The sequence below is a fragment of the Bos indicus x Bos taurus genome, chromosome 19, assembly GCF_003369695.1.
Source record: "Bos indicus x Bos taurus breed Angus x Brahman F1 hybrid chromosome 19, Bos_hybrid_MaternalHap_v2.0, whole genome shotgun sequence".
NCBI classification, from domain to species: Eukaryota; Metazoa; Chordata; class Mammalia; order Artiodactyla; family Bovidae; genus Bos; species Bos indicus x Bos taurus.
The window spans coordinates 34,188,603-34,216,199 of record NC_040094.1 but is presented as its reverse complement, the minus strand read 5'-3'; the positions used below and the strand labels follow the sequence as shown (position 1 = coordinate 34,216,199).

Here is a 27,597-nt window from a genome sequence, read left to right as displayed (position 1 = left end):
TGAATTCATACCAGAAGATAAGAATCAAAGAATGAAACTTAATGGCATTAAGTTTTAAAGACCAAATAAAAGTTTAGCAAGAAAAACTAGTACTTGTATGAAATAGATCCTCAGAACTCTGATTTAGATCAGCAACCTGCTTTAACGTGATGGGAAGAGAGTGTAATGAGCTCAACACAGTAAATCATCAAGACACTTCATAGTCAGACCACCACATAGTTGGTATCATTCACTCAGTTGCTCTCAACTGCTCTCTACTTTGGAGAAGGCAATGGCACCCCACTCCCAATGTTCTTGCCTGGAGAATCCCAGGGATGGGGGAGCCTGGTGGGCTGCTGTCTATGGGGTCGCACAGTCAGACACGACTGAAGCGACTTAGCAGCAGCAGCAGCTCTCTACTTAACGTGCTTCCCAGGTTAACTGAAAAGCTCCATCCCTCTGAAAACTTATTGCTCATGGCCTTGGCACAAGACCTCTTGTGGTTAAGTGTGTCGTTTTCCAGGTACACATAGCCCTTGTGTTCCCTCCAGTGTTGTTTGCTCAACAGGACTTATTTGATCCCTAAATGTTTGCCTGGATATGTAATTATGTCTCCCCGTTACAGAATTAGATACTATGTAACCGGTGAAAGAAGGGCAGAGTTGCCTTTACTGCAGACCCTTCCAGTGGTTGGAAGGACTCAGCCCACTTGCTAAGTATGCCCAGTAGCAGAGAGCATGCCCACTGCCCAGATCTGGTTTCTAAATTGCTGCCTATAAAAAAGAGTCAGGGATTCCTGGAGAAAGGGCTCATCCCATACCTGGGGTATTGACACTGCAAGGTGAACCGGAGGTAGCTTTGTCAAAAGGCCATTAAGTGCCCAAAGGTTGGAGAGGAACGACAGAGGACAAAAGGGCTACCTGAAGGTTTCTAACTGGCCAAGTCTGGGATAATCAGAGAATCTGAAACAGTGATCCTAACCGTGCAGCACCGAATCATATGTCATCACTGCTGGTGACTCCTGACTCTTGCAAAATCGGTAATTTAAGGAAAGACTTGAGTGTGATCCTGTCTCTAGTGGTCCCAGCTGATGAAGGAAAACTCTTCCTTACAGAGTACCAGTCAATAAATGTAGGAAAGACAGAATTAGAAAATTTCAGCAAATTTTGCTGAAATAATGGATTCTGGCAAGGATCATCATCATTGGATCCCCAAAACCGCCAGGGAAAAGGTTGCTGGTAAATGGGCTACCTACGCACTGCCACATCACTGCACAGGTTATCTATTACCTGCAACAGCAAGGACATCCTTTTAAGTTGGGAAGATGTGATCAAATTTTGCATCACAGTGAGTCATCAGTTTTTTTTTTTTTTGGCTGTGCCAGGCAGCATGCACGATTCCCCAACCATGGATCAAACCCATGTCCCCTGCATTGGGAGTGCAGTCTTAATCACTGGACTGCCAGGGAAGTCCCTAGTCAACCCAATATTGAGACTTTTGATGGGATGCAGTATGAAATACATCTGTGAAGTGTTAATGTAAAAAACGTGTAACATGAATATACCAAGCCTTTGGCCCTAACTGCTAATTTACAGAAACTACAGGAACAAGATAAACAAACCACATGTACAATCTATTAAATCCTGAAAGACATTCTACAACTGACCTGTTCTATTTAAAGGAGGAAAAAAAAAAAAGTCCTGGAAAACAAACCTTAAGGCAGGAAGCTATTCTGGGTGGAAGGAACAGACAAGCATCTGTATGGCTTGAAGATGGAAACACAGACTGAGTGCTTGGTAGTTGGGAGTTAATGTTCATTTTTTGAGATATGTAATATTATTGTGGGTTTTAGGAGATGCATGGTTAGTCTTAAGGGGTGAAATGTCTGTAAGTTACTCTCCAGTTGTTCAGTAAAAAATATGGCAAAATGTTAATTTTTGAATCTAGGTGGATATATATAGTTCATTTTATTTAACTTTTCTGTATATTTGAACATTTCATAATAAAAAGTTGTGGAAAATAATACTACCTGTTTAAAAAAAAAAAACTTCAAAGCATGGATCAGACAACTGTAAAAGTGGGAAAAACATGAAGATCTAGGCTTCTCCACGATTATTATTATAAGGGCATCAACTGCCTCAGTGTTTTCAGTGGAAGACCTTATAAATGTATTATTTACACAAAACACACAAAGGTAGGAAACACAGATTAATGCAAAGAAAGGTGCTATGGACTGTAACACTCCACACTTTCTTTCCAGGAGAATAAAGTATAAGGTATGAAGTGCTGTTACAAAAATTGCACCTTAAATACAATGGTTACTTTTTTAACATAACTATGGCATGAGCATAATCTGAGAATTATGCAACCTTGAGAAAACCTGCACTTTGTGAAGGGTGATTCCATGACATCGAGGTTAACTAGGAGGACAAGGGGAAAGCAGCTTCTTGAAGAAAACGCTCAAGAAGAGAACCTGGAAGATGCTGGCACTCCAGGTCCTTTGCCACCTCCCCCTCAGGTCTTTGCAATATCCAAATGAAGCTGCATGGTCCACACAGGCTTCCAGTGTTATTTATGGCACCAGAATTTATATCAGGTTTTCCTCACCTAGCTCAGGAAAGCTTATATAAAGATGTCCCGTGACATTTTAGGAATATCCCCACTAATAAGATTTGGGGATTCTGGTTCTTCATTTTGAAGTCATTCCTATTAGTAACAAATGGCCAATATTTGTTACATATTTCTTTGCATGTATGCACCAAAAACTATAAAGATTTGCCAATTTCACACATCAGTTACTCTACCTTATTACTCCAGCCTAACTTGACTACATATTCATTAATTCAACCAGCATATCTCAACCACCTACCAAAAGCAAGGCACTGAAGGAACACAAGCAGAAGGGAAGGTCAGCTGTCAGCACATGGTCTGAAATTCTCAGAGTACAATGCTGTGGACAGTACATACAGTAGTGGTTTCACCTATTTCTAATTGTGTTTCTACCAGTTTTCCTTGTGTGCTGCTTGGGGCCCCACAGTTATTACTGTGTAATAATTACTGCAACAGTGATAGTTTCTGCATCATTGCTTTTTCCAATGAAATGTACCGTTATCTTAAGAGTAATCCCTATTTTACTTACATGTATGAAGAGTACCAATTTTAGTGATTCTTTTGAAACCAGTCATTTCAATTTTAGTTTCTTCTTACATAAATAGGCTGGTTTGCTTTTTCATTCACGTGGCCACTCTTACTTTCTTAGGTAATCAAGCCTAGTTAACATTTCAGCTGTAAGTAGTCTCTGTATCCTCTTTTCTCACCCTTAAAGTCTTTAGATTTTTTTTTCCCTGACCCACTTTCTGCACTAAACTCAAACCCATTTCCCACTAATTTTTTCCTCATACTGTTTAAATAGCTGCTTTCATTCATTACTTTCTTAAGATAACGGGGTTGCATTTAGCAATCCATTTCAGCAGGTTCTTAGCTTCATTCCATGAAGCACTAGTTAAGATCACGTCCTTGACTTTGTTACCTTTCATTATTTTAGAAAGCTTTCTGTTGCTTCAGTCAGCTGTGACTTTCAGCAGGCAAGCCCTGGAAGGATCTAACTAGGAGGTCTGGGCCCTGAGCACAGCAGGCACTCAAGAAACATGTTTCAAAGGAAGAAACGGACTTTCTACAGTAAGACAGTCACGGGGGAGCCTTAGGGTATGATTTTAGGAGTCAGATGGGGGAAAAAAGGAACTGTGAATTTAGGAATCAGATTGGGGGGTGGGAAGAACTGTATTCTTTTTTTTTCTTCTGATGACAGCTGTCAAAAGCTAGTGTGTGCTTAGCTGTGTCCAACTCTTTGCAACCCCATTCATTGCCTGGAGCCAAAATACTGGAGTGGGTTGCCATTTCCTCCAGGGGATCGTCCCAACCCAGGGATTGAACCTGGGTCTCCTGCATCTCCTGATTGGCAGGGAGATTCTTTACCACTGAGTCACCTGGGAAGCCTGTCAAAAGCTAGGGAGACTCAGGCTATTATGTTTTAGATACTAAATATACCTAAATTTTAAATTGTTTCAATTTTAATTTTTGCCTGTTTAAGAAAATTTATGCATGTGTCTAAGGGTTACAGACACATTAGCTTCTCCTAACAGATCATCTTTCACTAGGCTGCTCTTCCTTTAACATCTCAGTATTTAGAGGAAAGCATAATTAAACAGTGGTCACACAAAAGTCCTTCCTTAACATACTTTCAACCATTTTCTTTTTTGGCAAACCTACTGGCTTCACGTGGCAGTTATGGCATAACAGGAAAAGGGAAGGGGGCCCTTTACATATTTAAGGCTTCAAAGCTGGGAAGAACTAAAGGCTGGAGGGCAGCTCTTCTGTTCTGTCACCCTGGGATTACCCTCTGGTGTGGAAGCTCTACTGGATGGAAGCCTTCCTGTTACAGTACATTCTTAAGGCCTCATGAAGAAGTACTTGAAACTCGGTCTGAGTTAGTGGCTAACAGGTTTCTGGCACTCTTCCTTTCCTACAGTTTCTTTCTGGAATGAACTAAACCAGTATCAAATAAAGGTTATTATGAAGTGAATGTTTTCATCTGAAATTTCACAGTACATTTAAATAGGTTATACTCCCATCACTAATTCCGATACTTCTGCTGAGTGAAAATCTAACCCATATTGCACTTCTTTTGAATAATGTTTTCAACAAGCACAGTACAAAATAAAACGCAGAATGATTAGGTCTGAAAACCTATGCGCAGTCTCCCGGATGCATTAGTTTCGATTTTTGGCACCTGTGTGGACGCGCTGATGCTGGATGAGGTTCGTACTCTGGGTGAAGCTTTTGCCACATATGCGGCACGCATAGGGCTTCTCTCCCGTGTGAATCCTCTGGTGCTGAATAAGGCATGTTCTCTGGCTAAAATCTTTGTTGCATGCGTTACATTTATAGGGTCTCTCTCCAGTATGAGTTCTCTGATGCTGATTAAGTGATGAGGAATAAATGAACGCCTTCCCACACTCGTTGCATTTGTAGGGTTTCTCTCCAGTGTGAATCCTTTGATGCTGAGTAAGGTTGGCACCCTGTCTATATGCTTTCCCACATATGTTGCATTTAAATGGTTTTTCACCATTGTGAATCCTCTGGTGCTGAGTAAGGTGAACGCTCTGGCTGAATGCTTTCCCACACACGCTGCACTTATAGGGTTTCTCCCCAGTATGTGTTCTGTGATGCTGGGTGAGGTTTGCACTCTGGCTGAAGGCTTTCCCACATATGCTACATATATAGGACTTCTCTCCAGTGTGAGTGGTCTGGTGCTGAATAAGTGTGGAGGAGTGAGCGAAGGCTTTTCCACATTCGTTACATTTGTAACACTTCTCTCCAGAGTGAATTCTCTGATGTCGAATAAGGTAAGTGCTCTGACTGAATACTTTCCAGCACTCATTGCATTTATATGGTTTTTTTCCTGTGTGTATCTTCTGATGCTGGAGGAGGTGTGTGCTCTGGCTGAAGGTCTTCCCACATTCGTTGCATATGTAAGGTTTTTCACCAGTATGAACTCTCTGGTGATTAATGAGTGATGAGCTGTGGCTGAAGGTTTTACCGCATTCCAAGCACTTGTAGGGTTTCTCTCCCGTGTGTGTCCTCTGGTGGATGGTGAGGTGAGCACGCTGGCTGAAGTCTTTCCCACAGTCATCACACTTGTAGGGCTTCTCTCCTGTGTGGATCCGCTGGTGGATGGTGAGGTGGGCACGCTGGCTGAAGGCTTTCCCGCACTGGTGGCATTCATAGGGTTTCTCTCCTGTGTGCATCCTCTGATGTGCAATGAGGGATGAGACGTGTCTGAACTCTTTGCCGCACTCTTCACATTCGTAAGACTTCTCTTTGGCATGGCTGTTTTGGTGTGCGATGAGGGACGGGTACTTCCTGAACTTCTTCCCACACACCTTACACTTATAAGGCTTCTCTCCGGGGTATATTTTCCTGTGTACGACGCCGGGGATGAAGGTCTTGTCTTCATCGTACATGAAAGTTTTATTGTCTGACTGGGTACCAAACTGCATAATTAGGTTTGAATGCTTTTCAAAATCACTTCTATATATATCATATTTATAGTCTTCGACAGGACCATCTTCTTGTGAAAGGACTGACTTCTTAACACCGAAATGTCTCCTTTTGGTGGGAATTCTCCTGAAGGTCTCTGCCACTTGCCCCTCCATTCTGTCATCATAGTCAGAGGGTTCTTCCAGTTTGATGAGCTTGATTCCATCCTTTTTGAGTTTAGAAACATTTTCCACCAGAGTACACTCTTGGGCTTTGGTTTCCCATTCTGAAATTAAAAAAATACATATAAAAAAGTCTTCCTCTGTTTGGAGAAAGGAAACTGCTAAAGTAGAAACAAAATAATGAACATGAATAAAATGCCTAAAAAGACTGTGGCTTTGACAGCCTCAACATTGTCCTCAACGTTCAGGAAAGGAGGATAAAACAGCAGAAAACAGGCCTAAATAGTTGAAGGAGGAGCAGCTCCCCTCTATTTAACACTAGCGTGGAGTTACTAGGATAGGTGAGGTCAGGCAACAGAGCTAAGAAGTGAAAACAAATGATGAACAACGTGGTATGACTTTCATTACATAATCATTTATAATCATGTAAGTTAATTTACATAACAGGTCATAAAGCAGGCTGGCTGTCACCACCCCTCCTTCCAATCTACCCTGGACACCATCATGATATCCTGGGCAGTTTCATGGCATGTGTCCCTGCTTTAATACTTAGAGTAACTCCTACAGCCTTGGAGCAGTGGTCCAGACCCTCAGCGTAAGCATCACTGTCACCTGAAACACATCAAGTGACTGGGATCCTCCCAGACATCCTGAGGCAGAAACCCTGGGAGTAGGGCTGAGCCCTCCAGGAAGTTTAAATCACACTGAAGTTTCAGGATCAGTGGCTTAAAGGATGAAAGTTAAAGGAAAAAAAAGTTAAAATACCTCCATTCAGTTCTCAGGCCCCAAATAATCTACCCTTTTCTATTGTACTCTCCCCTCTTCCACACCTCACATTCACCTTAAAGTTCGACATTATCCACATATCTTACAACTGTGTCCTCATCATCTTCTGAAGGTGCCACTAATTCCAGACTCCAGATTTCTCTTATGACACCTTCACCTATTAAGAAAGATGCTTATGGCCCAGCTCATGTTTCTTTCTCCTTCTTAGAATCCTAAAGTACAGATTAAGTTGAATCATACAAAACTGCCTTGTATATAGGTCAAAATGGCAGAATATCAGCAGTTTCATATAGTTCAACTTAATATCATGTTGGGCCGATGGCAGAAGTTGGCCTTACATCATTTCATAGTTTTGTGTGTTTATTTCCAACTCAGATGCAAACTCTGGAAATGGCTTATCCTTCTCTTACATTTCCTTCAGAAAAAGGCATAAGACTCTGGATATGGAGGCCACTCAAGTGAACCTGGTAAAATAAATGATGATACCTTGCTGTAAAATGGTGAACTCAAACGAAAGCATGTGCACGTGTGCGCACACACACACAGGGACCCCAAAACCTGACTGCAAAGCCAACAAATATTCATTTGTTGATGCCTATGTTTCATTATGATGACGTAAAACAAATTTAAGCTACACCACCTTTGAAATCAGGTAAGAAACTTGTAACTTGAAAATATTAAGAATCATATAATGAAACATCAAATAGACTTTATAATACAGTACAAACAATACTGGATTGTTCAGAAACTTTCTAAGTTGCAGATCAAAGTAGGATATTTACAAATATATCCATTCAGTAGACTCATCCATCAGTAAAGGACTAGTTAGAATAGGAGACAATGGAATAGTAGGTACATTGACCTGAAAAAGTGTTCAGGACATATTAACAGGAAAAAAAGAGAGAGAAAATGGTATGTAGGGAAAGATCCCATCAGTGTAAAGATGTGTATCTCCGACTCCTCACCCCAAACCAGGGCCCTCTCCCCTCAGATCAGCATTCTCTGCATGCGTGCACATACATGTGGTTAAGCAAAGGGAGACATGTATTTTGTTGCTCTGCCTTGTGCTGCTTCGATTTACATACTACTTTTATTACTTCGATTCAAATACAAAAATTAGACATTACAAAATGCTTAGGAGTAATGTTAAATGAAAAAAGCAGTATTATGACTAGCATGAAAACTCATTACAACTAGGTAAATATTATCAAGATGCCAACAATGGGATTTTTAAGCTTCAAAAAATATTTTCTGATTTTCAAGAAATTGCCTGTATTTCTTTATTATTTAGTACTACAAATGTTGATATATTACTTTATCTAGTGGAAAAAAATTTAAAAACAACTTTCTTAAACCAGGATTTATTACTCCCTCCTTAAAAAAAAAATAAATAAAATGAGAACGTAATGGAATGCATGGGAAAGTGTGTGTATGTATGTATGTGTATATGTGTGTGTTTGTGTATGTATGTGTGTGTGTATATATATACACACACACACATATACACACACACATATTATGGTTTCTGAGGTGGCTCAGCAGTAAAGAATCCACCTGCCAATGCAGGAGATGCAAGACACGGGTTCCATCCCTGAGTTGGGAAAATCCCCTGGAGCAGGAAATGGCAATCTGCTCCAGTATTCTTGTTGGGAAAATACCATGGACAGAAGAGCCTGGAAGGCTACATTCCATGGGGCTGCAGAGCTGGACACAGCTGGGCGACTGAGCACAAGCACAGGAGTAGTGTGTATATAAAGACAAGCGAGTCCCAGAAACTGGGTTTAGCTTCTATGTGATCAGAATCGGTCTATGACAGAATGTCCCCTACACCTGAAAAGGAAGTGCTAAAGTTATAATTGGGGACTTCCCTGGTGGTCTAGTGGCTAAGACTCCTAGGTTCCAAAGCAGGGGGCCTGGGTTCAATCCTTGGTAAGGGAATTAAATCCCACATGCTGCAAACTAAAGACTTGGTACAGCCAAATAAATAAATAAAATAAAGTTATAATTAACAAGCTTAAAGTAACAAGCCAAAATGATGACGACAAAGAAATGGCTACTGTAAGCATACATTCTTAAACCAATGAGACCACTAAGCAGGGCTTAAATATGTATATATAACTAACCAGAAAGAATGGATTAAAAGCATAAGGTATCACACAGTGGTGTAATATTTCTAGCAGGAGAGATCAGTGTTGATCAGGCTACCAAGGGAGGGATATCAAGGATGGGGGGAGGTCTGGTCTGAACCTGAAGAAATAGGTGGTCCTGTATGATGTAAAGAACCATGAACTTCTAAGACAGGACTTCTAAGACAGGCCATCAGAGACCAACACAGATGCTCGAACTGTGAGTTGTCAAAGTTCCCACTCCTCAAACACGACTGATGAGATGTTGTAACCAAAGGTTCAACTTACACCTCTCTGAGCCACTAAGAAAGTAAAACCCTTAGAGGCCCCAAATCAAGTAATAGCAGAAGACCGGGAGTCTTGGAAGTTGACGCTGACTGCCCGAAAAACTCCTCCATCGTGTTGATGGCCTCCAGCTGCCCATTAAGGGTGCAAGGGGTTTGGGGGCCAGAAGACAGAGCTTGTAGCCAACCAGGAGGGGCAGGGGGTGGGAGCCTGTATGCTCTGTGCCACACCCTCTTTATAGAGGATGGGCTAGAAAAACAAACAAAACGCAAAAGCTCACCTCAACTGAAGAAGAGGAACTTGCCTTTCTCAGTTTTGTGCTCTTTGGTGGGAGCAAAATCCGCCCCCCCCAATAGGCCCCCTTTTGGGGGTTTGTAGCCTTAATTCAACCTAAATTATCTGAAAAACTGAAGTGGCCCCAAAGGGGCAGTGCCTCCCAGAAGACTGTCCTGACTGCAGTGCAGGGCTAGTTCCATCCTGCCACATGTTTTCTCAGTATTTAGACTGTGCTAAAATCACTCCCTAAATAATTTGGTGTATATTTTGTGTCACTCTGCCAACTAAAGCCAATAGGCCATAAATTATAAGAAGAATTAGTTTGTCAAGTAGCACCTTTAAAATACCTGGTGATCAGATAAAGTTACCTTTTTAAAAAAATGAAGCAATCGGCTCTAAGGGAGCATATTATTCTCTGTGATTACTATTTAATTTACTGTTACGACTATATTCCAGCATTGATACTGGTAGACAACCAGAAATCAGTGCCTTAAAAAAGGAGGGGTGGTGGATAGGAAAGGAAATGCAAATGAGTACAATGTACTTCTTTTCTACACAAAAGGAGAGCTAAGACTATATTTATGATTTATCTCTGCAAAGAGAAACACAGGAAGGATAAACCAGAGACAAGTGAACAGAGTAAACTGCACAGAGTGGGTTGGAACAGGGCAGGAGGGAAGACAGCACACGCTTTTCTCTACAGTTTTCACTTCTGAACCATGTTAATGCTTTTACAGACTCAAAAATATAAGATTAAACAAAAAATAATCAAGAAATAAGAAAATACTAAAACTGAACCCAAATGGAATCAAACAAGCTCAAATGTACATGGAACTGTTAAGAAAACCAGAAGGGAAGAATTCAAGTAACTCTGAACCCAGCATCCTTGGTGGATATCCTTGTGTATACTTGGTGGAATATTTCCTGAGGACAAGAAGGCGTTCTGAATATTACCTGAACAGTCTGTTATTTCAGCGATATAATTCTGAAACCATTCTTGTGTGTATTATTATGACAGAGCAAATGAGTAGACAGATATACTGATGCTGGGAACCAGGTGACTCACTGTGGGAAAGAAGTAGAAAGTGGATACGGGAAGGTACAAGATGGACCTTGTGATGCTGAACTGGAATTTGAGTTACCAGTATGAATCCAGGTTTCAAGAAACCCACACACACAGCTCTACCTACTGAACTGATCTAGAAGCAATGGTACCCAGGTTAGTGAACACCCTCATTGCCCAGATTCTGGCTTCTCATCACTAATCTCCACTACAATGAACCACTGTTCCTCAGAGAAATTCCAGGTCTAAGGTGGGCATGAGGTGTGCCTACAGACCATCCTCTGCCAGGAAGCCAGGAACACTGAAACATGGATGGAGATGCCTCAAAAGGACATTTGGGCTGAAAGGCGGCCATCACCCACATTTGGGACAACTGATAATTAAAAGCAACTTCCCCACCCCACAAATGGAATGGACCAATAATACACTGAATTTTTAAAAATGCCGTTAGTCCGTAGTGACACGTACACATAAGAACGGGATGGGAGGAGGGATAGCTGTTTTTTACAGATAAGTAATTTCGAATAGATGAAGAATTAGAAAATCACCATTTTTCAACCTGCAATGTAATAAAGCAAGGATCTTCAGTGGACGCTACGAACCTTAAATGAAAGATCATCAGGGACTGGAATAGTCATTCTAGGTGTCAATCCACAGATGACTACACAGATGTAGGAACTGTGTGAATTCGGCAAACAGGTAGAGACTTCTGTCCGTATAGCTCTGGCTTTACATGTTTTCACAATTTCTGGTCTTGTAAACATGTTATCTTTTTAAATAATGAGAAAATAAAAAAGGAAGAACTGAGGTAGGAGACTAGAGGCAGGTGGATACAGGATTTTGTCAATAGACAGAGTAAAAGAAATTCAAAAAGATGTCGAAAGGGTTTGAAATTTAAGATCTTAGGGGACGTTCATGTGTGCTTAAGAACACAAGGAGGGAACACAAGGAAAGCCCCCGACAGAGCTCTAACAGAGGGAAACCAAGGGTCATGGAGAAGTACAAGATGATATATGGTAGACCTTTTCCTGAAGACGGGATCTGGAAAGAAGCATCACCGAGCAGCTCAGTCATCTCGACAAGCTGGGGTGTCTCTGTGTACAGTGAGTGACTTGGCCATACTTAAAAACACATCTCACACACTTAGGATAACACAGGCTCTTAAGCACAAAGAATCTTGTCCACTGGTGGTTCTCTCACCTGGACTTGGGCCTTCTAGAATTTCTTTTAGCACCATCCATGGTTCTTCCAACATGGGGATCACAGTTGGTCTATATACTGTAAGTCCTGTCCAGGAGGAACAAAATGAGTTTTACCCTGGAGATAAACAGTCATTCTACTTTTATTAACTGACTTCTTCTTACCCATGAGGACAGACCTCTTACAGGAAAAGAACGATTCAGACACGATCTCATGAATGAGGTCACTGCCCTTTTGGAGCAGGGACAAAAATCTCCCACCACCCTGGAGGATGCGTGTGCAGAGACTGTGGGGGAGGCAGGCGCTGGGCAAGGCGTGGGGTGGCGGTCTTGGGGGGCCGTGCATCGTGGTTCCTGATGACCTTTCACTTTGAAACCTTTCATCTGGGAAAAGGGAGCAGAAATTGGCTGTTTCTGTGCCTGAACAGATGAGCATGTTCACCTCTAGGCCCAACCCACTTTTGAGAGCTGAGGAAAGACAGACTCTGGCATGTGTGTGGTTGGGGGGCACAGACAGACGCTCACCGAGAGAAACCATGTTCCAGTAGTTCTGCAGTGTCACGGTCTTGTACAGTTCCTTCTGCACAGGACGCATGAGCTCCCAGTCCTCCTGGGTGATGTCCACTGCCACATCTTTGAATGTCACAGATTCCTGAAACATCGGAAGGGCACAGTGATGGCACAGGTGCGTGAATGGTGGGGGAACCACAGACTCTCGAGCGTTGGCAGAACCCTAAAGGTTACCACCCAATACTCACCCAGTGTGTGGATGAGCAAACTCAAATGGCCTAGAAGTATGAAAATAAAATCAAATTTACCATTTTTAGTGCAGGCATTGGCAGTTCCATCTTAAAGAAGAAAGGGATGTGAACATAGATGACACAGAGTTGAAAGGTTCGGCTTTTCAAGTGCTGTCTTATGAATTAATGAAATGCGTTATAATTTGACATTTTAAGATATTTTATCTTTCTATTATGGAAAGCAGAGCCCTTCCTCTTCCTTTGTAAAATAAAACTGGTACTAATAACCACACTGAACTACTGAACTTACAGATACATCTTACAGTTTGATAAAGTTAGCATCCCTCTGTTCTTCCTTTGTTAAAAAAAAAAAAATTCTTGGTTACTCTCACATGTTTTTCAAATAAATTTTCTTTCTTTAAAAAACTGTACTGGGATTTTCAAATCACAGTTTAGTGTAAAATTTAGGGAGAGCTGACAATTTTACAATATATAAGGCTTCTTCTTTCATGTCCCATAGAATAACACAGGATTGCAAAATTTATACTATGTTGGGTTCTGGCTATTTTAAATTTGAGGGGGTAATACTATGAATGGAATCTTTTATTTCATTTTATGATCCGATTTTTTCAGGTATATAATAAAATGATTAATTTTTGTAAGCCATTTTCTGTAGTTGTCACTTTACTCAAATTTTCCATTATTGTTTCTAACAGTTTTCCCCTTGATTTCCTTAGTTTTTTGGTAAACATTCATATTATCTATAAGTAATAATTTTACCCTGGTTATCAATTTCAGACCACATATACTTTTACAGTAAACCTTTCTCTTAAGACAGCCTGAGCTGCTCTTCCTTAAGATAACAGAGACTCATAATCAACAGGAACACCGCACAAGTCATGGCCTTTAATTACCTGTTAAACAAAAATAATAACTGTTGTTTAATCTCACTGTGGTCCTCTTGATGACTTACTGTAGTCCAGACTAATGGGTCTCATAATATTTAATGCTCACAATCCAAGAGGAATATTCTTTCATTGGAGTTGAGTAATTTGGGCTACGAGTAGTTAAGCATCTTTGCCCCAAGTCACGGGTTCCGTGGCAGAACCCGGAACCAAATCTAGACACACATGGCTCTGGAGGTCAATGCTTTAGCCTCTATGTGATACTGCTCCTTGAAAATAAAATAGCACCCCTTCCTGCAGTGAGGAAAGGGATGATCAGAAGAAGCAATGGGTCCCATTTCCTGTAAAAGGTGCTCAACCTGCCTTAACAGACCAGGGAGACTTAAGTTGAAAACTGAGGCTTAGGTCTTTGATAGGACTTCTGGGGTAACAGAAGGTAGAGGGCCAGGTTAGAATACGTCCTCACACACGAGGGAGGCATTTTACAATCACAGAAGGAACTGACACTCGGACTCCTCTGGTGGTCCAGTGGTTAAGACTTTGTACTCCCAATGCAGGGGGCCCCAGGTCTGATTCCTGGTCAGGGAACTAAATCCCACATGCTGCAACTAAAGATCCCAAGTGTTGCAACTCAGATGCCCAGCAGGCAAATAAATAAACAAATGTTTTAGAAAGGAAGAAACTGACACTCACTTTGGTAACCAAGTCATTGAACCACCCTGCCTGGAAAGCTTGTCTTCCTTTGGGGTCGTCCTCTGGGGTCTCTTGGGAAAGGGTGAAGTTCTGAGGAGCAGCTGGGAAAGAGAGAGAGAGACCATGATGGAGATCAGAGGTGTCTGAAGAGCCTAGGAAAACTCTTCACCAGTAGATATCTATGGTTTCTTAAAGTGAAGAGGAGTCGGAAGGAAACCAGAAACAGCACCCCTGCTGCAAAGAACTAGAGGGAAGGGGCAGTGACTCACCTGAAGACCCTGGCACAGGCCTCAAAAACAAGTCGGCTCTGGGACTCCTCGGAATAGGTGCCAAACTCACAATTTCCCACTAAACCCTCACGTGATAGAAATTTTGCGAGTTTTCTTTTTACTTAGTAAAGAAATATTTCCTGGATAATTTCCTAGCTATTTGGAAGCACAAGTTAAAAAACTAAATAAAATCCAGTTCACGAAACAAATTATTTACTGTCAAAAGGTTCAAACATCTGTAGGGAACCTCCTGAGGCTCACACAGGGGTCATCTATTGTGCCTGGCCACTGTTTTACAAGACACATTGTCTGCGATCAGAGAACATGGGCTGGGTTCTGAGCAGGTAGAAGGGGAATGCCGTATAGAAGGGGGTTCAGGTGAAGCGGGTCCTCACTCACTCCCTGAGCTCCGTTCTCCTTATCACCTCCAAGGGCTGTTCTCTGACATGAGGGCTGTTTCCTTGGATCACCCTGGGCTCCTCCCCCCTCTGCCCTACAAGTCTTACCTTCTTCTTTCAGAATCTGAGTCAAGTCCTCCACCAGTGTCACCACCTCCTCGCTGTTCCTCGGGTACTGGGACTTCACCCACGTCCGAACCTCCCCAGGCAGGATGCTCAGGAACTGCTCCAGAACCAGCAGCTCCAGGATTTGCTCCTTTGAGTGAATCTCGGGTCTCAGCCACTTAAGGCAGAGCTCTCGGAGCTGGTTCAAGGCTTTCCGAGGACCGGCCAGGTCTGGGTACGGGAAGTTCCTGAAATTCTGCCGACAGGTCTCAGTGTCACGCAGGAGTCTCAAGGCGAGGATTTCCTTCTCAGCATTTCGGGGTCCACTCTGAGCCTTGTCTGTCTTCCATGTTAGCAGGACTTGGGCGCGAGAAGAACTGGTCGTCCTCCTGCTTGGGGAGAACATTGCTACAAACAGGAGAGTCAATCTGGCAACAGCCTTTATTTCTCCAGGTCAGAGCCAAGTGCTTGAAGTCACATGCTAGAGCCACTGAGACATTTACGGAGGGCTGCTGCAGCCAGGGGCTGAACAGAGGCTAGGAGGAGTCAGCTGTCTTCCTTACAAATTCTGAGCCCAGAACTCGTAGGGATGGGGAACAGACCCTGAAACACAGGAATGGACCACAAGGTCAGGAATTCCTGGTGCTCTCTGCCAGACACACAAACAGAAATAGCCCACTTAGAGACCTTACCAATTGGGCACCAGTTGGGACTGCCATAAAAGAGTGGTGCTAGATGCAACGACTTGAATCCTGAGCAAAAACACAGGTCAAACTTCTAACTTGTACAGGAAAAAAAAAAAGCCTCAGTATTTTAGTCATTGATAATACACAAGCTGTAATGACTGAAGTGACTCTCAAAAACAACAGCATATCTGTTACTTCGAACAAACTGGGAGAACTTTTTAAAGCGTTCAAGGTTGGGGAAAAGGGGCGAGCCATCCACCTGCTCTGCATATCCTTGCCAGTCAGTCCAAGCCCATCACTACCTGAGGTCTGGGACGGAAAAGCAGCAGAAGGGATCCGTGTGACTTGAAGCCTGTGCACAGCTTCTACAGGACAATTCTTTAGGAATCTGGAACCAGTTTTCCCACGGAAAACCTCACTGCAGGCCTGACACCACCTGTCCACGGTCTCCTCCTCCGAGCCCCCCTCAACCGCACCGTGTCCCCTAAAGCCGGCTGCTCACTAGGCCTGCAGGGCAGAGGCGCCCCTGGCCTCCTCACCCGGCGGGGTCCTCCTAACTCCGCAGTCTGAAGGTCGCGGGCAGCTGCGTGGGGTCTGCCCTGCAGCCCCCACCCCTCAGGCCGCCCGCATCCTAACCTGTGGCCGGACCGGCGGACGCGCTGCGGAGCGGCCCTAGAGGCCCCGGGCAACAATGGCGGCTGGCGCTGCGCCTGCGTGGCGGGCTCAGTTCCGCGCTGCAGAGGGGCCTCCGCCCGCCACGTCTCGTCCCGGAGGGCACGGAGCCTCGGCCGGAGCCGCCCGTCCAGCCCGGTCCTAGGAAGCCCGGCCCGGAACCACCGAGCCCCGGCTCCGCCGTGACCTCGCCTCGGCGCCACTGCGCATGTGCGCAGGGAGGACGCTGCGCGCCCGCGGAGCCAATCGGAAGCCGCGCCGGCCCCACGGCCGGAGCCGCGGATAGTGAACCCGTTTCCGTGGCAACCTCCTCCACCCACCCCTGTGAATTGCTCGGTAGCCGGCGAGGTTCTGAGCGGGCTTTAAAGTTCCCCTGGGCAGAGGCAGATGTGGTAGATGACTGAGAGAGATGTCGGGGAGCAACAGTATCTGGAAAAAGGGATGCGGATGAGGGGAGGGGGCGGTTGTAACCCTGCGCGAATCAACTTGAGAAAGTTGGTGCCTGAATTCTAGAGGAAGGATGGGCAGGGAAGATGTGGGTCTTAAGGCAGAAAGACCCAAAGTGTTGGTTCTTTACTATTCACTGTTAAAGACTCTGAGTCCCTCCTCAGGAATCTGATTCTGAGACTTTCAGATTGGAAACAAGAACAACATCCTGCATCACGTTTATAAATACTCACAACATACCAAAAAAATGCCTGAAAATAAAAGAATGAAAAACATACAAGTGTTCTCATTATATACGGCTGTGTTGGCAAATCACCCCCAAACTTAACGGTGTTAAAGAAGAAGCATTTTATTATGTTTATGGATTCTGTGGGTCAAGAATTTGGAAGGTGAACAGTGCCTGTGGCTTTTCTCTGATCCGTTTGTTTCTGGAGCCTCAGTTGAGAACATGATTTGATGGCAGGGAGGGTCCTCTTTCAAGCTGTATCTGTACTCACGTGTCTCCTGGTTGGGCTGAGATGGCTTAAGGATAAGCTCAGTTTGGACATGTGGCCTTTTTGACATGAAGGACTCAGCTGGCAGCTGAGATGGTGGCTCTGAGCTTCAGGAACAGGTGTCCTAGTGAACAAGAGAGAAGCCCGTGGCTGATTAGAATATAGCTGCAGAAGTCACAAAGCATGACTTCCATCATACTCCTGGCCAAAGGCATCACAAGTTGTGTGGAATCAAGTTGAGGCAGATGTCGACTCCATCTCATGATGGGTGGAGTGTCAGAGTCTTACAATTAGCTCACCAAGCAAATCTGAACAACAAAAAAGTTGGGTAGTGTGATGATCTTTGATGTGTCAACTTGGTAAGGCTACAGGCTCCTACTATTGAATCAAACTCTAACCTAGATGGTGTTGTAAAGCTACTTGTAAGTGTGGTTCAAGTCCATAAACTGAGATGAATTAAGTAAAGGAAATTATCTTATTAAATAGGTTGGATCTGAATCAATCAAGGCCTTAAAAGCAAAATTGAGGCTTCCTAACATTCAGAAAACGAAGATTATGGTATCTGGTCCCATCACTTCATGGGAAATAGATGGGGAAACAGTGGAAACAGTAGCTGACTTTATTTTTTTGGGCTCCAAAATCACTGCAGATGGTGACTGCAGCCATGAAATTAAAAGACGCTTACTCCTTGGAAGGAAAGTTATGACCAACCTAGATAGCATGTTGAAAAGCAGAGACATTACTTTGCCAACAAAGGTCCGTCTAGTCAAGGCTATGGTTTTTCCAGTGGTCATGTATGGATGTGAGAGTTGGACTGTGAAGAAAGCTGAGCGCCGAAGAATTGATGCTTTTGAACTGTGGTGTTGGAGAAGAAGACACTTGAGAGTCCCTTGGACTGCAAGGAGATCCAACCAGTCCATTCTGAAAGAGATCAGCCCTGGGATTTCTTTGGAAGGAATGATGCTGAAGCTGAAACTCCAGTTTCGCATGGCCACCTCATGCAAAGAGTTGACTCATTGGAGAAGACTCTGATGCTGGGAGGGATTAGGGGCAGGAGGAGAAGGGGACGACAAAGGATGAGATGGCTGGATGGCATCACTGACTCGATGGATGTGAGTCTGAATGAACTCCGGGAGTTGGTGATGGACAGGGAGGCCTGGCGTGCTGCGATTCATGGGGTCGCAAAGAGTCGGACACGACTGAGTGACTGAACTGAACTGAACTGAACTGATGAAGAAAAAACTCTGGACAAAGCTTCCAGCCTGCTGTTCCCAAAAGATTGCCCTCCAGGTTTTGAACTTTTCTAGTCAGTCTCCTCAATCAAGTAAGCCAATTTCTTGCCAAAAAAGAGAATCTTTTAGTATGTATGCCCTACTGATTCTGCTTTTCTGGCGGAACCCTAACTGATGCAAGTAATAAGCCTAATTTCTAATAAAATAGAATCTTAAAAAAATCATTAGGGGAGGGACTTCCCTGATTGTCCAGAGGTTAAGAATCTGCCTTGCAATACGGGGGATGCAAGTTCAAACCCTGCCTGGGGAACTAAGATCCCACATGCCTTGGAGCAACTAAGCCAGAACACCATAACTACTGAGCCCCCACGCCACAACTAGAGAGTCTGCACAGCAAGGAAAGGTCCTACATGATGCAAGGAGGATCCCACAAGCTGCAACCAAGACCTGACACAACCAAATAAGCAAGTAAAATATTTTAAAAATCATTAGGGGAAAAGATAAGCATGACATCAACTTCATAACACTTATAAAACTTGACAGAGAAGACATATCATCTTAAATACATGTCTCTAACAATAATGCCTCAAAAGATACCGAGCAATAACTCATATAACTGCAGAGAGCAAAACAGAAATCAAAACTGAAGCTAGAAACTTTAGTACACCCTGTAGAGCACACTGTGATGGGCTGTAGCACCCCCCTCCCCAGCCGTCTGTGTGTTTGACTGCTAATGGTTCACAATAAAATATTTCCCTGGGAATTGTCCTGGCTGAAGCAAGCGTCCTTTCTCAGGTCACACGTCCTCCTTGGGGCAGCCACATCTAGTGGTGCTCACTGTGGGGGTTCAAAGACCTTCTCCCCTTGCCTCAGCTTGCAATCTCTCTAAAGGGCCATCCAGCTAAAGACTAGCAAGGGGGGACTCTTTCTGTCCCCTTCTGATGTCTATGTCAGAAGCTTTCTCTATCTCTTTTATACTTTAATAAAACTTTATTACACAAAAGCTCTGAGTGATCAAGCCTCATCTCTGGCCCTGGATTGAATTCTCCTCTGGAGGCCAAGAATCCCAGCTTCTTTCGTGGTTCAGCAACAACCTTTCATGAGGATGGGGGAGGGGGCAATTTTAGGACTGGAATTGAGTGGTTATTACTAGGAGCCATTGACAAGAAAAGGCTGAGGGTGATTAATCACCAATTTAAGGTGAAGTGTGAGAAGCAGAGGGCTTGAAGCCTGAGGCAAAAATGTAAGAGTAGCGTAACTTCGGCTAAGTTGGATTCTTGATCCCAGGTAGTTTTCTATGCCAAGGTCAGGACCTTGTTCGCAAAGGAGGAAACCCAGAGACTCGGGATGGGGACATTTGGGTTGATGTGGACAAATATCTTTAAACACCAATCCCTGTGGATTTTGGGGGCCTGCAAACGTGACCCACTCCTCTTGGTCTTGTTTGAAGATGATGCAGAGGAAGCTTCTATTTTGTGATAAAACCTGTGTCCCCTCACAATCTACTTTCCTCCTCTCCTGATCCCTAGACCCATAACTAGGGTCAAGTCACCATGACAGCCCAGAAGAGAAACGCTGGACATGGTAAGAGATGAAGATGACTATTCAGCTGCTGTGGGCCCTGGTCAACCTACATCTGCTGGAATCAGGAGAGTACGGTCTGGATACTGAGGATGCTGGACCATGGAGCGTAGAACATACAGCTGGGTGTGGAGAGTTCATTGGAAAGGAGCACACGCCTGTGATAAGGGTTTACACACTCTGCTGAGGGTGTCAGGAAGTGGTGCTAACACACTGGTGGTGAGAAAAGCTTGGAGAAATGATGGCTCCACACTGAGCAGAGAGGCCAGAATCACATGGCAAATGGTGGAAAAGACGGTTAAAAGGCTCAAAGAAGTGGACAGTCCAGAACAGGCAGAGAACGTAGGGGTGGAAAACGTCCCCGCTCCATTTCTTTGGAAGATGGGGGAGCCCCTCCGTAGAGATACAGAAAGGGCTGGTGGGAGAGGGCACTAGCGTCATTGAGAAGCTCTGTTGGGGCTGATGTAGGGGGTTCCTTACAGAACCCGGCTCACCAAATCTCAGAGATCAGGCTTACAGAAAGAGCAGAAAGGCCAACGTGGAAGGCGGGTGAGCAGGTGAGGGGAGCGCTTTATCTTCAGAGAGCGATGGGGACAATTACTTGAACACAGTGTCTTCACAGGCACAAGGGTGGTGTCCAGTCTACACAACCAATGAGATAAAGGCTGGATGATGGGAGGTCGCGGTTAGCCTTTACCTTTACTGACCAAGAAGAAGAGGAAAAACAGAAATTAATCAAGCTATGTTGGAAAGTGGAGTCACTGCTATGGTCTCTTAGCAAAGGAAAGATAATATAACAGTGCTGTGAACTGCCCACGAGTTTACGTAGTTTAGACGAGACGGAAAATTCAATTCCCCGGATTCGGCAGGCAGCCGGCCCCCCTGCGCTGCCCACCTATGGCCACAAGAGAGCGCGCGAACCCGCCCTTCATGACCCTCCTGGAGCGCAGGCATGTGCCGCCCGTGGATGGCGCACCTAGTCCAAGGGGGAGGAAAACGCTTAGTGTGAGCTTCCCAACTTATCTTGCAGAAGCTTTCGTTTAATAGAATGTCCCTATGTTTCATTCTTTACCTTCTCTCAGTACTAGGATTTATTTTACAATAGCCGCTCATTGAGGCGTTTGAGTGTCGTACTCATAACTTGAGGGAGCATTTTGTAAAATAAGACAAAATCTTATCCAGTTGTCAGGATGTTTCTTGGCAAGAGTAGTGATCACAAGAAGACAACACATCAAAGAATATGTGATCAGAGATTTCAAGGGCCGTTATAATTATCTGCATTTGGGAGTGAAGAATTCTGCAGAGCAGACTGCATGTTACCTGGAGTCTGAATGAGCCGCTCCTCTATCTTCACCTGTAAGTTCCTATTGCTTTCATCAGCTAAATCACAACATTGAATACAGTTCTATATATTCTGCCCATGCTCACATGAGCCCTAATAACGAAACCAAAAGGATAAGACTCTTATAAACCGAGGAAAATGAAACAAAATACTGACGGAATTACTGCTGTATGTTAATTGTATTTAAATTATTGTGATTGTTCAAAGCTATTATATTGCTGGATAACGTTAGCCAAGAATTTAACTAAAATTGTTCTTTAAAAATTTGCTAAATGATTTGTCTATTACACTTTGGTGAGGCTAGGGGGAAAATTTTTTTTTAGCTTTGTTAAAGGTACTATAAACGTGTTCTGTATCAAAGTGTCACAAAATCATACATTTCAAATAACCATCTGGCCACGGATGAAGATCAAGGTGTTTTTGCACAAAGGACTTGCCACTCTGATTACCCCCGTGTGTCCTGAACATCATCCCCATAAATGAAGTGAAGACTTGAATTACCTCTCAGCCTTTGCTAGTAAGGCTGGCATCAACTGTCCTCAGTTAGGACTCCTGAAGTGCCTCTTCCCATCTGAGCTGGTCTCCAGGAAAGAGTAGGGTGCAGGATGCAAGGGTCTGGTTACACGCATTAGCTGTCAGCAGATGTCTTGAGATGTTTCAGCAGTCTTGGGGCCTGCGGAGCACCACTATCTACACCAGGCTGAGCCTCCAATTGGGGCTTCACCAGCAATGGTTGGATTTCGGCAAGGTCCCCTTGTGAAACTCGGAGGCAGCCAACACAGGACCCTTGCCCAGGCTCCAGAGGGCCTATTATAGGCTCCCTTCGATAGTCTCTCAAACCCTGTTCCCTCGACCACGACCTGGTCGCACACTGATCCTTTACACTGGTTAAGGAGATGGGGGCCCTGGGCTGTGGAGCTGGTGAGTGAGATAGAGTCTGGGTCCTGGCTGCCAGCTTCTAGCTGCTTATTCTGCTTCCCATTAGCTCTTCTTTGCCAAGCTGGCTGCTGCTCCTTCTTCGTGGTCCCGAACATCACGGCCATCCAGGTTTTGCAAAGCTTCCAGGATGACCTTCATCAGGGACACATCTCCCTGAGCTTGGGGACAAGGGGTGCTAACATACACATAGCTGGGAATCACCCAGACTAGACAGTAAGCCGTCTTTACACCTGGAATGTGCCTGTGAGGGGTTTAGGATTTCTTGGAATTCTAGGATTTGTTGGAAAGGGTTGTGTCCCTAGAAAGAGGGAGGGGTTTCCTCGTGGCCAGCCCCCAAATCCCAACTCGCACATTAGGTCTGAGTTTGAGCCTTCCCCTTGTTCGGGGAAGTGGACTGAGAGCTTATGCCAAGCCATTGGCTCTCTGTGGGACTCCTTAGGGAAGATTGGACCTCCTGAGGAGATGCTGAGGGTTCAAAGGCCTGTTGTGGTCTGTGGCCGGAAGGGCTGAGGCATCAGTGCATTGCTGTGGATCATTGAACCTGCGTGTCCTGGGGGTTGGGTGGGGGTGGCGGGGAGGCTGCTGCAGGCTGTGGCTCCACTTCCTTCAAGGGCAGAGAGAACCAAGGTGTTTCAGCACCAAGGTCTGGACAGCGCCCTCCGACTGGGCTGGTGGTGCCCTCAAGGGTGGTGTACACACCCCTCAACAGGAGTGTGGGTCTGGCGAGGGAGGCAAGGGAGGGAGCCGGGCCTGGCGCCCTGACGTCTCAGGGACAGACGAGAGGCAGATCTTGGTGTAGCCGACCCAGAGCAGCGTGCCATGCATGACCCTGGGGCTACTCCACTCTTGTGCAGATAAGAATGCTGCCCATGTCCACCCCTTCCATTGCCTAAGTGCAACATGGTGTTAAAATGGGTATTTCTGCTAAGAATCTAAGACAGCAGAGATCAGATACCTAAAGTGAGATGTGAGGCAGGCCGCCATGCAAAATTGACCCCCCCCCAAAAAAAAAGTGGCTGAGAAACTGTTGGGGGACTCTTACGCCCCTCACCTATAGTGAGAACATCAAAGTGGTCCTGAAAAGGACTGAAAAGGATTTCTAAGCTTTTGGAAAGATTGTGGGGAGGTGGCTTGTCCCACAGATCAAACCTAGTGACAATGATTTTAACAGAGTGCCTGGACAGCTTGACATGGGTCCCCTGGTGTTTGGGGGGGTACTCAGTGGTCTGATGTATATTTTTGCTCCCCTGGTAGTCCAGCGATTTAGACTCTGCACTTCCACTCCAGGGAGTGTGGGTTTGATCGCTGGTCAGGGAACCAAGATGCCACTTTTTGCGTGGTGCGGCCCAAAAGTAAAACGGTATCTGCACACTTTTTAAAGCACAGATTTGGGGGCAAAAGATGCAAGAATTCTTCCCATGATCTACACATGTTCTGTGTGCCTGGGGTACGGGATAGGGGGCTGGGAGTTTGGGGGAAGGTCCTCTAAGGTGCCATCTGAGGGGTGGCCTGGAGGGCTGATCACATAAAAGAGCATCCTAAAGGCTTCCCTAGTAGCGAGCAAAGAGCTGAAATACTATTTTCTCCAGGGCTAAGTGAAATGCAGGAGATGGAGCCTCAGCCCCGAGGGAGTCTCTTAAAATTCCACCAAAGTCGGAGAGAGTAGGGTGCTGCTAGAGATACTGACCATGGAGAGTTCTCTGCACCTCTGTTTATCCTCCCTTCCCTGCTCTGACTCAGAAGCGCTCAGAGAAACTTCAGCAAGACCAGGAGGGAAGCGGCTTCAACTTTGATTCATGTTCAGAGACTTGACTGTTACATAGGATAGTTGTAATCAGTCTGGGGGAGTGTTTCTTAAGTGGATTTGTCTCTCACTCTCTTCACCCACCTTTGCTCTGTCATCCATGAGAAGGAGAACTAGAAACTGAACACCTTTTTGAGGAATGATAGGGAACAGTCACTTTATGATCTCAGCTCACCTTATACATGTTTAGAACACCCTCTGAAACAAACGGCCAGTCCCATTTGCTTCCAATCCTGATTCCTTGGAGACAACGCATACAGCACCGGTAGCTCAGCATCTATCGGGAGAGCATCTCTCTGGCCAGTTGACGTGTCCCAGGTCTGGAGATAAGGAAACATCCTCAGTGGGAGAGGCATTTGTGGCAAGGCTGTGCCATCTTCATTTTTTAAAAATTCATTTAAAAAATATTTATTTGGTTGCATTGGGTCTTAGTTACAGCCTGTGGGTGGGACCTAGTTCCCTGACCAGGAATCAAACCCAGGTCCCCTACACTGGGAGCATGAGTCTTAGCCACTGGACCACCAGGGAAGCCTGTATGCCATTTTAAAATGCTATCTTCCTTTCAAAATGAAGCAGTACAGCTAGTTTGGTGTGAAGCAGGAATGTGTAAGTAGATTAATGGAACAGAATAATATCTAGGAATTAAAAAATTTTTTAAATATTTGATGCCTTGGTGCCGATGAAATAAACCTTTGAAGTTAAGTTTAAGACAATTTTTCTTTTTCTTTCTCTTCATCCCTACTTTTTCTTTCTAAAAAGTGATACTTTAACCACAAAAAATACCCTTGCCCCAATTTTTCTAATAATGTATGCTGCTTTGCTTTCTCAACTGGGGGAACAAGTGCTTATTCATGTGTAATAAATAAACTGAGAGTTAAAACTGATAACTGAAAATCCACTTTTATAACAAAAATGAGATTGTATTGATAAAATATTATCTGACAGTTACAACCTTTTACAATTTGACTTATGAATATACAAAAAGAATTTTATCAATTCACATGAGAAACCTGAAAGACACCATTAAAACTTTAATAAAGTTTGCTTAGAACTAATTCTTAGGCTAGAATATCTACAAAAGAGATTTGAACATAAAATTCTTTTTTAAAAATTATTTATTTACTTGGCTGCACCAAGTCTCAGTTGCATGCAGGATCTTTAGTTTCAGCATGAACCCTTAGTTGCCGTGGAAGTTATGGCATATGGGATTTAGTTCCCTGACCAGAGACTGAACCCAGTTCCCTGCACTGGGAGTGCAGTCTTAGGTACTGGGCCACCAGGGAAGTCCCTGAACGTAAGATTCTTGAAAGAAGAACAGTCTAAGAGATTTCAGAGTGTTTGGTATTAAATTAAAATGTTACTTTTAGGAGATTTAAGTGAATAGAAAGGGGTTGTTTTCTGCCTTAGCCAAGGAGGCAAGACCCACTTAAGACATTTAAGTTTAAACTCATGCTGAAATGTGAGATCCCTTGGATTAAGTATTGCTTCCACTGGTTCACAGTAGCAAGGGAACCTCAAGGAGAAGAGGAGAAAAGGTCACTGCAAGAAAGCCCTAGGGGATAGCCTCCTGAGCACTGGGCGATGGGGATGGGCCCTGTGCCCCAGCCTGTCCTCTGGTCAGTGGATTTGAGAAGGGATCTGCCCCCCTCCCCAACCCCCAGGGAACAGAGAGCAAGACCACGCATAGCAGAGCCCCATCTGATGCCTCTGAACAGATTTTAGAGAAGGCCAAGAGTAATTTCAGAGTGTGAGTAAGAGAGAAAAGCATGTTGTTTGTTTATTTTTAAATTCTGAAGAACTAGGAAAAGAGACTAGTTCATGACAGAAGAAAGATATAACAATGAAAATGATGGAAAGGTTCAGATTTCTTTTTCCCCAGAAAAATAGTATGAGACTTCCTTCAAGGTATGGCCTCTTTAAAATGAGGTTTGAAAAGCTTTATGGGGCAACTGACTTTGAGTTTAAAAGAGAGGAGAGTAAGACAGGGGATGCCTTTTGGAAACTGAAATGACAATAGCAGGATCAGGTGCTCTCTGAAATTGCAGAGCATGGAATCCCAGATGCCTGAGAAGATGCCCAAAGGGCAGAGAGAATATGAAAACAGGAGACAATCTGAGAGGAGATTACTGATGCAGAGGATGGAGCAGCATGATTATCCATCCAGGTGGTGGGACCTATCCACCCTATGGAAAGGTGAACACACTCCCGGGAAAAGTCTAGAGCAAAAGGAACTGAAGCAATACTGAAAAATACGCTAGGAAACTTTTCTAAACTGGCTGAAAAGTAGTCTTTTATAATTATTTTAGTTTCCTCTGGTCTTGGGCTATGTTCCTTTATCTCCATAGCTTTGAGTATGTGAGCAATGCAATTTAATAAAAGCTTTTTGATCATAGGTTAGTCTCACAGGTTAAAAACAACTTGTTGAATTTTAATTTGCATTTCTCTAATCCTATAAAGAAGTTATTTTCATGTGTTTAAAAATAATTGACATTTAGTTTCCCCATAACTCTCTCGTCCTGTCTTCCGTTGTGCTGTTTGCGTGTTCATCGCTCAGTCCAGTCCCACTCTTTTGGACCCTTGGGACTGTATCCCACCAGGCTCCTCTGTCCATGGGATGGGTTCTCCCAGCAAGAATACTGGAGTGGGTTGCCCTTTCGTTCTCCAAGGGATCTTCCTGACCCAGGGATTGAGCCCAGGTCTTCCACATTGCAGGGAAACTCTTTACCAACTGAGCCACCAGGGAAGCCTGTACTGTTTATCTCTTTTAAAAATAGCTCTTCGGGTGACAAGGGGCTGCAGTGCTCGGTTCACACCCCCAGGAGTCTTCCATGTCACCCCTGTCAGATAAGAAAACGACACTATTGCAGAGGAATAGGAGCACGGAAGCACGAACAAATCCTAAGCGGTCCAAAGTCCCCGGTTTGCTCGGTGCGAAAATGCGGAGTTATGACCTCGACGTGACTTGAACACGCAACCTTCTGATCTGGAGTCAGACGCGCTACCATTGCGCCACGAGGTCACGAAAGCTACCTCACTTTTGATCCTTTAAGGCTCCTCAGTCCCGCCCATCCAGGTCACTTCTTAGAGTAGACTCTGCTTTCCCGGTAAACTTCCGGTCAAACAGAAAAAGAGCGGGATTGGGCGGAGGACCTGGCTGTGCGAGCTCCCAGGACTCCCGGCCCACCCAAGCCCAGGCGGGGAAGCAGCTGCAAAACCCAAAGTCCGGCCGGTGCGGGGGTTGGGTGAGTGCAGTACCGGATTGCCGCCGCTGAAAACCATTAAAGAGGGGAACAAAACCCGAAATCGGCGTGCACAGCTGTGAGGTGACTTTGGAACTTAGCATAAAATTAGATGC

General features: G+C 44.5%; 1 protein-coding gene and 1 non-coding gene across 3 annotated transcripts; both read right to left on the bottom strand.

Moving 5' to 3' along the window:
- Positions 1-2,017: 2,017 nt before the first annotated feature.
- On the bottom strand, positions 2,018-16,619 carry ZNF287 (zinc finger protein 287). 2 transcript variants are annotated; one of them, XM_027518641.1, is made up of 6 exons: positions 16,368-16,619; positions 15,049-15,648; positions 14,274-14,374; positions 12,461-12,587; positions 11,937-12,023; positions 2,018-6,304 (listed from the first exon to the last, which is right to left on the bottom strand). In XM_027518641.1, the coding sequence occupies exons 2-6, from the start codon at positions 15,449-15,451 to the stop codon at positions 4,749-4,751; spliced, it is 2,274 nt and encodes a 757-aa protein (XP_027374442.1). In that variant the 5' UTR covers positions 15,452-15,648; positions 16,368-16,619; the 3' UTR covers positions 2,018-4,748. The 2 variants fall into 2 exon arrangements, with proteins under 2 accessions (XP_027374442.1, XP_027374443.1); XM_027518642.1 differs by lacking the exons at positions 14,274-14,374; positions 15,049-15,648; positions 16,368-16,619 and adding an exon at positions 12,115-12,319 and having other exon boundaries at positions 12,461-12,550.
- Positions 16,620-27,189: 10,570 nt separating this feature from the next.
- TRNAW-CCA lies at positions 27,190-27,261 on the bottom strand. The gene has a single exon. It is a non-coding gene; the product is annotated as a tRNA-Trp (tRNA).
- Between the last annotated feature and the right edge of the window lie 336 nt (positions 27,262-27,597).

What these genes read in the sequence shown, in the direction of transcription:
- ZNF287 (XM_027518641.1), bottom strand. Translation starts at nt 15,451, where the DNA reads ATGTTCTCCCCAAGCAGGAGGACGACCAGTTCTTCTCGCGCCCAAGTC. An exon ending in TCAGATTCTGAAAGAAGAAG is followed by an intron (nt 14,375 to 15,048) that starts GTAAGACTTGTA and finishes TCTCTTTCCCAG; the next exon opens with CTGCTCCTCAGAACTTCACC. An exon ending in TCTAGAAGGCCCAAGTCCAG is followed by an intron (nt 6,305 to 11,936) that starts GTGAGAGAACCA and finishes TTTTAATTTCAG; the next exon opens with AATGGGAAACCAAAGCCCAA.